Source organism: Octodon degus, unplaced genomic scaffold (assembly GCF_000260255.1).
Source record: "Octodon degus isolate 3935 unplaced genomic scaffold, OctDeg1.0 scaffold00150, whole genome shotgun sequence".
Taxonomy (NCBI): domain Eukaryota; kingdom Metazoa; phylum Chordata; class Mammalia; order Rodentia; family Octodontidae; genus Octodon; species Octodon degus.
The window spans coordinates 3,686,477-3,698,200 of NW_004524726.1; the positions used below are offsets into that span (position 1 = coordinate 3,686,477).

The 11,724-nt window shown below is 36.0% G+C and overlaps 1 protein-coding gene across 1 annotated transcript in view; it reads right to left on the bottom strand.

Moving 5' to 3' along the window:
- The window catches only part of Tdrd3 (tudor domain containing 3), a 136,346-nt gene that overhangs the window by 95,551 nt on the left and 29,071 nt on the right, over positions 1 to 11,724 (bottom strand). Inside the window, 2 exon segments of the mRNA XM_012517180.2 lie at positions 1,893 to 1,964; positions 8,511 to 8,652. Coding sequence (XP_012372634.1) covers positions 1,893 to 1,964; positions 8,511 to 8,652 — 214 coding nt within the window.

The window sequence follows — 11,724 nt, forward strand, 5'->3', positions numbered from 1 at the left end:
GTTTTGAAACTGTCTAATTGCTATTTGATTCTCAATAAAATAAAAATAAAAAATAAAAATAAAGTAACTTTCAAAAGGAAGTTAGAAACACTGTAAAGCTAAAAAGCTATACAAAAATGCTGTCATCTAAACCAGAGTACATATTTAAGACATTTTTGGACAAAAGGAACTAAATTTCCTTTTAAGGTAATAATTTGGCTCAATTTCATTTTTTTTCTTTGTGATAAGTTTATTTTTATTTTTAATTTTTTTAATTTTTTAAAGAGTACAAAACAGTATTAATACAGAAAAATTGTAAGAATTTCCCTTAACAAAATGTGAATTTCACACTACTTGTTGTAATACAGTATTGTCTTTCAACTAGTTGTTCATTTTACTAGACATGCATGTAAAAATTGGAAGAAACATATAAGACATTAAGATGAGAAAAAGGTCAAAGATCTGAAAAAGGAGACAAAACAAACTACACATTCTAAAGAAAACAAAAAGATAATTTCAAACTAATGCACAAGAAGAAAAAGATTTCAAATTGAAGCCTCAATTTCTCCATTATATCACAATACTCATATTTGTGTTGGGCAGTAGTTACCTTAACATATAAAAAGGTATTTCTGAATTTATAAATCTAAAGCTACCAACATAACCTCTACCCAAGTCACACTTTGAAGTTCTGTGTATTGTTTTACACTTTTTAGGCTCCTAAAATAATTAAGATAAACATAAATATGTAAAAATAAGCCCTGAACTCTGGTCTGCATTCCAATTCTACCATAAAATCCTATAAAATGAACTTTTATCCAGTTTACTAATAAAAGAGGAAAAGATCTTGCCACACAAATGTGTATGTGTGTGTGTATTACAGTTTTACCAATAAGTATCCTATTGGCATGAACAGGGAGCAACATTTATCTCTTTAACCCATGTATAACTCTGCAATATGCTATGTAAGAATTTTTCTAAATGATCTTTATAAATTTAGATCTCTGCTACTTACCTATTTGTTTCCAACTTATCCTCACTTTTTTTTGTGTGTGTGGGCCTCTCCCCTGCAGTGGGGGCAGGGCTGGCAGGTACCAGGGATCAAACGACAGTCCCTGCAATTGCCTAAGCTTGCCTAAGTAGGTGCTTTAGACCGTTGAGCTAATTCTCTGGCCCTCTGCTAGCACTTTTAAAGAAAATTAAAAAGGAAATACAGACTATCAATAGTTTTAGTTCTATGACTGCTATTTTTTTTCCAGAGATTATTTCACAAGTGTTATTTCAGAGACATAAATTTTCATTGTAACATGAATGGAAGAACAGGTAGTCACAGGGATTATTCTCAGACTTGTCAGGGATAAATCAGAGAAGGGCTAGAAGACATTGTTGCAAATGCAATCTGATGCTAACCATGACAAGGAAGACACAAGATCTGGCCAGCTGAGGCATGACCTCAAAACAGCACTTTGCTGCAAGAGGAGGTTGAAAAGTAAGTAGATGAAAATGTTATGGTTTATGTCTAAAGAGTAGGGTTCTCACTGTTAAAAAGGAAAACATTATCTGGAAATCAAGTTAAGCCCCTGACTAAGAGGGGTATTCAGGTGAGGCAATAGAACAGAATCTTAGGAAGAAAGTATGGGCTATGCTTATCTTCTTGCTTTCAATTTCCTATTTAAAACCACAACCTTTCCCTTATCCTATTTTAATAAATTGTGATTTGCTCTTCAGATATAACTCACAATTGTTTTAATCTCTGGACGAACAGCCAAATTATTTAATTCTTTACACTTGACTATTTCCACATAATTCCATGACTTATGAATAAATAGGTCAACACAAAACTAAGTACAGCGTAAGTATAAATAAAAGACACTTCCTGATTAAAATTCAACTGCTAAAATGAACACTGTTACCTGTCCAAAAGGCACAAAAGGAGGTGGTCCACCTTCAGTTCCAATGTTGCTTCTATTGTGTTTTGACAAGCTCTGTGAGGAAAAAAATTAGAAAACAGAAACTGTTAAGGGCCAACCAAATAGCTTAGCAGACAAGCAGGCTCAGGGGCTGGGAGTTCAATCCCTGGCCTGCCATGCCAGCCCCACCCCCAGGGTGTGCTGAGACTGTAATTGAGACTGGGCGTGGTGGCACAAGCCTGTAATCCCAGCTCTTCGGAGGCTGTAAACAGGGAGATCACGAGTCTGATCTAGTAGTGAGACCCTGAACATCCTGTAGACCCTTCCCTAAAATACAGAAAAAACCCAGAAATTATAAATAAAAATACATATTTACAACACTTGCACCAGGAATGTATTACTTTGAATAGGTTCTTAGAAAAACCAGAAAAAAGGAATTCTTGAAATTATTTCAAACAATAGTATACAAAGTACTTTATTCCTCTTTGCAGTAGCTACTCAAAGGCTTTCCCCTAAATTTCCCTGATAATAATACACCTTTACCTATAATTTGAGAAATAATTATCCATCTTATCTCTTAAGGAGAAAGTCTTCCTCCTTAACAACAAAGTAGCAAATTCTAAGATAATAAACTTTGCAACAAGAATTCTACTTTAAAACAGATAAATATCCTGAAATCATCTTCAAAAGTGAAGCTTTGAAACATCAGGTTATTAGCAAACAATATATTCATAAAAGTGATTTCTAATTATTTTAGGAGATAATATTATTACTATTCCTAAGGTGTAATTTCCCTATTTTTTCATGTCTTAAATCATACTCTGAAATACTGAATTGTCTAATAAAAATAAGCTTCCAAACTACTAATTTCAGTTTTCTTTTATCTCAAATTGTTAATTACAATTAGAAAAACAAAAATGCATCTGAAAGCAGAAAGAAAATATTCTCCTTGCAAAGGCAATTTCTCAGCTTTTAAAGTTCTTTCAAAATGCCTTAAAGCACCATCAACAGGACTTCTTTCTGATATCTTCTGCACCCAACTCTTATGATTTTGAGATATTAACACTAACACGTTAAGCACTTCCCATTTTTAACTTTTTCTTCGTTTTTAATAACTGTCAATATAGACCTCCGGGAAGATGGCAGAATGGTGTGCAGCAAAGAAAAAGCCTTTCCTACAGGTAGAATCCAGATGCTGGAACACAGCAATGTGAAGAAGAGGAAGAGGGAAGGGGGTCCCTGGGACCCAGCAAGGATCTGAAGCTAGAATCTGAGCTTACAGGGACAGTGAAGAGTGGAACCAAAACAGAGAAGAGCCAGGTGGCAAGTAGTACTTTCTCCCTGAGTCCCACCTAGCCCTGTGGGAGGGGGTACTTGAAACCTACAGAGGCTTGGTGACTATTAGCAACTTCAGAAAGCTCCACAGAAAAATGTACCAGTGGAATAGAGCACTGGTGGCTGCAGACTGCAAGGTAGTGAGTTACTCAGTTTCAGACACACCCCAGAAGAAGGTGATCTGCTGGTAGCCATCCTGGAAAGGCATCAAAGGGAGTCAGAATTCAGAAGAGCTGTGGCTGGCTCCACCTAGCAGCTCCAAGGCATCCACGACATACCAATAGCTAACATTGGTACCGCATGGTCAAAAACAGAAAATTTTCACTCTAAAACCAAGAACAAGACAAGGCTATTCACTATTACTCAATATAGTTCTAGAAACAGCCAGAGCAATTAGACAAGAAAACAAATAAAAGTCATAAGTATAGGAAAGGAAGAAGTTAAATTATCATCAGTTGTGGATGACATGATACTCTACACAGAAAAGCACAAAAATTCCATCAAAAACTTCTACATTTAATAACCACATTCAGTCATATAGCTAAATAGAAAGTCAACATTCAAATATCAATAGCATTCCTATATACAATTACAATTAACAAACTCAGAAATTAGGTAAACCACACCTTTAACAATAGCAATCAAAAAATTAAATACTTCGGAATCAATCTAATGAAGAAAGTAAAGGACCTTTACACTGAAAATGACAGTACTCTGAAAAAGGAGATTAAAGAGAATATCACAAAATGGAAAGATATCCCTTGTTCTAGGGTAGGAAGAATCAACAGAGAAAAAATGGCCATACTCCAAAATTGTTATAGAGTTAATGCAATCTTGACCAAAATACCAATAGCATACACCACAGAATTAGAAGATAACCCTAAAATTCATTTGGAACCAGAAGAGATCTAGAATAACAAAAACAATTCTTGGCAACAAAGGCAGGGTGGGGATGTGGGTGTGGGTGCACACATCACAATTCCTGATCTGAAATAATAAAGCTACTGTGATAAAAACAGCATGGTACTGGCAAAAAAAACATACCTGAGCATCAATGGAATGGATTAAAAGATATAAACACAACTCCAACCACACTCAACCACCTTATCTTTGATAAAGGCTAAACTCTATCACTGGAGGAAATATACCCTCTTTAATAAATGGTGCAGGGAAAACTAGCTTTCCACTTGCCAAACACTAAAACTCTCACCATGCACCATGCTAAAATCAAAATGGATCAAAGATTTAAGTATACAACAGAAACACTGAATGCTTGAAGACAGACTAGAGAAAACTCTTCAGGACGTGGACGTAGGCAAAGAGTTTATTAACAAAATCCCAAATGCACAGGAAATACCACAAAGAATCAGTAACTGGAATTTGATGCTACAAAAAACTTTTCACACAGCAAAAGAAAGCACCAACAGAGTGAAAAGACAACCCATTGAGTGAGAAAAAAAATTGCCAGCTGTTCCTCAAAAGACTAGTATCTAGAAGAACTTAAAAAAAAAAAACCTCAGACCCCGCCCCCAAATTTAATGACCCAATCCAAAAATGCACATCTGAAATAAGTAGACACTTCTCAAATGAAGAAGTTGAAAGGGCAAATACATGAAAAAACACTCAACATCAGCGGTCACTCAAGATATAAATTAAAGCAACACTGAGATTCCATCACACTCTAGAAAGAATGACTAACATCAACGAATCAAACAATAACAAATGCTGGAGGGCTGGAGGGAAAAGGAAGCCTCCTCTACTACTGATGGAAGTGTAGTCTGGTGCAACTAGTATAGCCATCAAAATTAGTGTAGGGATTCTTCAAATAACTAAAACTAGATGTTCCATTTGACCCAACTACCCCTCCTTGGTGCCTTCCAGAATGAATTAACATCACACCACAATGATGTCTATACACCCATGTTTACAGCAGTTTGTAATATCTAAATACTGGAAACAGCCCAAATGCCCATCCACCAATAAATGGATAAAGAAGACGTGAGGTTTTTATACAATGGAATATTACATGACACACCATGAAAACATTCCCATGAAATAAATCAGATATACGTATAAAAAGTATGTGTAAATACATATGTGTAAGAAGTGTAAATAAGGAACAAAATTATAATAGATACTGGGAAACGGGAACAAAATGTTCAAATGAGAAGGGGATCTGGGGGAGGGGAGGAAGGGATAAAGGAAAAAAACTAGAAAAGATGAAAATAAATCTGTAAATACAGAGAGGAAAGGGGTTGAAGGGAGGGTAAAGGAATGAGAAACAAAAAATCAAGATATATTATGTACAGGTACAAATCCCATATGATAAATGTTATCACTATGTATATCTAAATGTACCAATAGAATTTACTTTAAAATAACAAATACATAAGTAATAAAAAATAATTATCATTATAGAAATATAATTAAAATATGATGAAAAGGGTATTTTTTAAAAACAAAACACCATGTGTACTTTCAAACATACTCCAAAGTTGTCAGATTTTATAAGCAATACTAGATTGTTCATGTACACTGATAGGAGTAATGATAGACATAACATTTGGTTTATTAGCAAAAAAATTTCAACTGTACATGAATACCACTTTTCTTTATAACCTATACTTAGACATTAATCTCATTTAAAAGAAAAAAGCTCAGCAAATACAGAAATTTATGAGTCCTTTCCTCAGTTTTAATTTTAGATATTATAAGACTGGACATGGTGGCATGCGCCTGTAATGCCAGCTCTTGGGAGGCTGTATACAGGTGGATCACTGCAAGTCTGACCTAGTAGTGAGACCCTGAACACCCTGTAGACCCTTCCCTAAAAAACACAAAAACAACAACAAAAAAAAATTTTAGATATTAGATATAAGTAAAAGATTATGCAAACAGCTGTAAATCAGATTATAATACAACTTCATTAGAAAGCTTACAAAAACTAATACAATCTCTAAATATACAATTAACAATATCTTTTAGAATTTCTATTTCATACTCTTATAAGGGGAGAAAAGCCAGACTTAATCTCCCTAAACAGCAACAATCTGGACAATGTAAACAAACAGTTTTAAAGCATAGAAAAACAGGTAGCACAGGCCCATCATCCATTAGAGGGAAAATAACAAGAGGAGCTCTGGCTTTGTGTCTAGAGCATGATGGAGACAGCATGAAAACTGTGCAGAGAATACTGATCTCACAAAAAGATGCTTTACATGACTGAACCTAAGGAAAATGCAAATGAGAAACATAATGAGACTCTCAATTGACTAACAAATATTAGTGTAGATGTGGAGAAATAGGAAGTCCTGTGCTTTTGCTGGTGAGGATATAAAATGACTTTTCTACTGTGGAAAATAGAATGGCAGTTTCCCTCCTCAAAAAAATAAAAATAAAGGGGGCCTGCCCCTTAGCTCAGTTCTTTAAGTGACTGCTTCAACAAGGAAGTCAGGCTCAGGTTGCTGTGGTTCGAGCCCCACAACTCAAGCCAGCCAAACCGGCCCTGAAGGCATTCGGAGCAAAAAAAAGCCTTATCCCAATAAATAGATAGATAGATAGATAGATAGATAGATAGATAGATAGATAAAAATAAAATCAGAAATATCATATGATACAGCAATTTCATTTCTGAGCAAAAGAACTAAAAAGACAAGTACCTGTACATTCATGTTCATGTAGTATCATTCACAATCCAAAAGGTGGAAACAACAGAAATGTCCACTGATAGATAACAACAGCAATCACAAGAGAACCACCACCCAAGAATCACAGGAGACTGATGCAAGAGTGTGGCACATTTATATACCAAGTGAAGGGTAATCTTGATTGGCAATTTGATTACATTAAGAGACAACCACCTAATTAGGCCACTGTATCATACTATTAAACAAATATTTACAAAACTGAACAAAAAATGACAAATATAATCCTGACCTCAAGAAAGTTATAGTCTCTTAACACATTTACAACAGGACTATAGTTCATATTTCTTGTTGCCTGGCAGTTTCAATCACCAGTGGTATATGCATAGACCCACACACCTGTTTGTACCATCATAAGGACAAACCACCCAATGGGACAGTGAGTCATACTCATGCACTGGTGGTACAAGCCTACAAGAACATGTTAAAAGAAATGAAAATAAAATAATCTGAGTGCCAGATAAAAGTAACATAGTTATGATGTGACTAATATGTTTCAAGAATTCAATAAAGGAACACTATTTGCCAAGTATTTCATTTGGATCTAAAAATACAGAAATAATTTGGTCAGGTAAAGATAGAAGAAATCAAAATGAATGACTTAAAAGTAGGAAAATCATCGTTGTCCAAAAGCATAATTGGAAAAAAGTGCAGAGAATCAAAGGCATAGTAGTTTCATTTGGCTTCCAGAAAATCAATCTATGTAAAAGAATTCAAAAAAATAAATAAAAATTTTAAAAAAATAAAAGAATTCAAAAAACAGAAAAAGTAAAAGAAAACTAGGGATAGACTGTAGAGGACCCTGAAACTTAAATCAAGGTTTTTGAAGCAATAGCAGAGTAGAACATGTTCTGAGCTATGTGGAAGAATGACAATCTAAAGAAGTATTTAAAATAAAAGATGAAGAAAGGAGATGTAGAAAGACCATTAAACAGCTACTTTATTTGCTCAAGCAAGAGATTCTAATCATCTACACCATGGTAACAGCAATGGAAGTGGAGAGCTAGGTTTTGATATGGGATTTGACCATTACAGATCAAAAGAATTAGTTGCTAGAAGCAAGGTGGAGAAACAATTACCAGTTAACCTACATGAATAGCAAAATAAATGTAATGTACACATAAACAGGGAAAAATATCAACTAATGCAACTAGGAAAACAAGTGTAGCCAGAACACCTTCAGCATTATAGTTAAGTTCTAATTTACTTTTACCTGAATACATGGATACAGTGAAAACAAACATACACAACTGATATATGCACAATTTTTTTGCAGATGCAGAAAGAATTATATATAGATATATTAGACATAGCTCATAACTAATATTCTGTCAGTTTTGAAACTTGTCTTTAAAGAATTTTTATATGTAATAAAATGTAACAAAAAAATGACACCTACTTTACATGTGTTTAACAAAGGTAGATAATTTTTCTAAAGATCATCATACACTCATTCTATTCAACTATTATACAAAGAACTAAATTTATTAATTAGTACAGGAAGAATTCCTTAAACTAAGACTGCAATAAAAATAATTTAGTGTTTTAAAAGTTGAAGCCATTTTTCTCAGTTTATACTTACTCTCTGTAGCTCCCATTTCTCAATTAGGTGTTCTACTTCACCACCAAGAACTGTAGTGTTGGAGTCATTCAAGAGCAAGAATCCATTTTTTACGTCAACAATGCCTGAAAGTTTGACTTTAGTTCCAGGTGGTGTGTTCAGGCTAAGGCAAAGAATTAAAAAACAAATTAAAGGACCTTCACAAAACTAGAATTCAGTCTCATGTTATGACTTAACCAACTTTCAAAATGTACTAACACCAGAATGATTTTTCAGATTAGCTAGCATGTATAAGATCGCCAGGGAGGAAGTTAGAAGATCAAGTAAAAGGCTATTTTCTAGCTCAATAACAAAAAAATGACCTTTAGTTTCCATATGGTAAAAAAAACAAAGTGGGGCCCAGTCTAAATATGCCCGCCTCCTATTTACTCTGGAATCTTTCTTTATTATTTATACCCTTCTTTGATAAGGGACAGTAAAACTAAATTCTTGGCATTTTTGCTTATACTCTAATTAAAGCCTTTTCCTCTAAATTTGTGCTTTAATTTTAATTTTCAGTATCACTAAGAGGAGCCCCTCTTGCTGGCAACCAATTTCAGCACACAACATGAGGCTGTTCCACCCTATAATAGGATTCACCCAGAACCCATAATGAACTGAGCAGCCACAGTATTGAACACCATGGATGAGTGAGGCAGCTGCAGAACACTGGTCCTACAGCTGCTCTTCCAACCATTTTCCCTCCCCCGTGATTTCACTACTGTTTTGCTACTGAGACACCAGGGAATGGTTTGATTGAACTTCTACTGATTAAGAATTGCAAGGTCTATTAGGCTGTCCTGGTTAGCTGCTGATTCATCTGTCATTAATCTTTTGGCTTGGGGAGAAGATGGTTCCTTTCTTAAAACTCCCTGGCTTGGAGACACATGAGATAGGGAGGTCCAAATTCCCTAGGCTTTCCCATGTTTCTCTCTAGTCAGAGTGCTACCTCTACATTCACACTTCTTGGGGCGCGGGCCCTCTCCTCCCCTTCTAGTGATTTGTAATCTTTGTCCTTTGGGTTGTGTTCTCTACTACTATCTAGAGGAAAGATATTTATCTATCCACTACTGTCTCTACTACTACCTAGGGGAAAGAGAGCCTGAGGCTTATGTATAAATCTCCTGGTACTCCTTTTCATTTTCATCTGGGGTTTATGGAAGTCAGGTCCCAATCTTTTACTCAGATTAGATATATGACCTCTCAGTCACGTGGTCGAGCTGTTTGAGTGGACAAGCTCAGTTTATGTGTGCTTGGGCAGTCTGCAATTTACATACTTGCCCTTTCTTCAACTCCATCCTAAACCTAACTCCTGCCCTTAACCCCAGAGCTTCTGTAAGCGCCTCAAATACAGATGTGGCTTGCTGTACTTCCAACCAGACCATGTGGTTTACATTTTCTTTCCTGCTCGTTATCACTGCTCATCTCTTTGATCAGCTATGAGATACGTGGCCAAGTGTGGTCTGAAAGGACCCTTAGAGCTCTAACACTTTTGCCTGAAAACTCTGGTAACAAATTTGACAAGCCTCATCAGGGAGGAACACACCTATGGGCATCAGCCCACTCATAGCTGGCCAACCCTAGACAAGAAATCAAAAGGTCCAGAAAGCTGCCAAAATTACTTCCAGGGACATTTTCGTATCTTTCTACTTTAGCCAACATAACTTGTTTTCTACTACTATTTAATAGAGAAATGAGGCTGGAATTTAAGAAACCCTCAGATTTAGTGTTTGGTAAGTCCCTTGCCAATAATGGAGTTTGTTCTCTCATATTTGTTCTTTGAGCTCTTGAAACCCTTGGGTAAGGACACTTGGATTTGAAAAAGAAACTGGACCTGTCTGTAGAGCCTTGTTTGGGCTTCCAGACTCAGGCCATTCAGTTTTGACAAGAGTACTGTGTCATGGTGAGAAAATAAAAAGGGCTTACCTTGTGCAAAAAGGATCTATGAGCCATCTCACTAAAATTTGCGCTTTCTAGGGAAAATACTAGGTGAATGGTCTAAGCTGTAACTATAAACCTGATGGCTAAAAAGACAGATATTGTAAATTTTCTTTAGAATGGCCAATGCATCTAAAAAGTACACTCTGATTTGTTTTACATGTTCCATATGTTTTCTGGCCTATGTGACTATTAATTTGTTGTGATGACTGTTGATTTTATGTAATGGTCTTACATCTTTTTGTCTGTTAGTCTATATTTATGCTGCTGACTAGCAAGGGCTAAAAATCTCATGGCTGCAGCAACAGCCCCATTGAGATACCTCCGGGAAAGACTCCCTCTGAAGAAGAGGAACACATGTGCCCTCTGGCCCATTTCCCATGGTCCTAACTATTAGGGGTAACTGAACCTACAACAAAAGGACTTTTATTACACTGAATTTAAACTATTACACACAAATTTTCAACTATACATCAACATTAAACTATTTACACACTAATTTTAAAAACACTTTCCTCTAATAGGCTAAAACTATGGCAAACATTACACCATGACTCTTTTTATAAAAACCAGGCACAAACTATTTACCTTTCTACCAACCTTTTAATAAATGAAATGAGAAGAAACATATTTCATCATATAGGTTTAGTCTAAAGTAGGATGGATAGACAGATAATTAAGCCATCTCTACTTTTCACATATACAGCAAGAGACAAAGCACTCAAAAATAGTACTGTATTCCTAAAATAGTAGGTCCTAAAACACTTAGGCTGAACTAGGAAATTATTCTGAAATGGCTTCACATCCTTATTTTAAAAGTTTATAGGCCACAGCAACCACTGAAGAAGAGTAGCCTTCCTCTCCACTTTCTCCAGCCATGGCCCTCCACTATCCCATAGCCATGGGTCTCAACAAGGGCCACAAGATGACTAAGAATGTGAGCAAACCAAGGCACAGCTGCCATCGCGGACGTCACACCAAGCACACCAAGTTCATGCGGGGCATGATCCGGGAGGTGTACAGCTTCGCCCCCTACGAGAACGGCACGCCATGGAGCTGCTCAAGGTCTCCAAGAACAAGCACGCCCTCAAGTTCATCAAGAAAAGGGTTGGGACGCACATCCCCACCAAGAGGAAGCACGAGGAGCTGAGCAATGTGCTGGCCGCCATGAGGAAGGCAGCTGCCAAGCAGGACTGAGCCCCTCTGGAATAAAGCTTTGCAGAAAGTTAAAAAAAAAAAAATTAAAAAATTAAAAAAA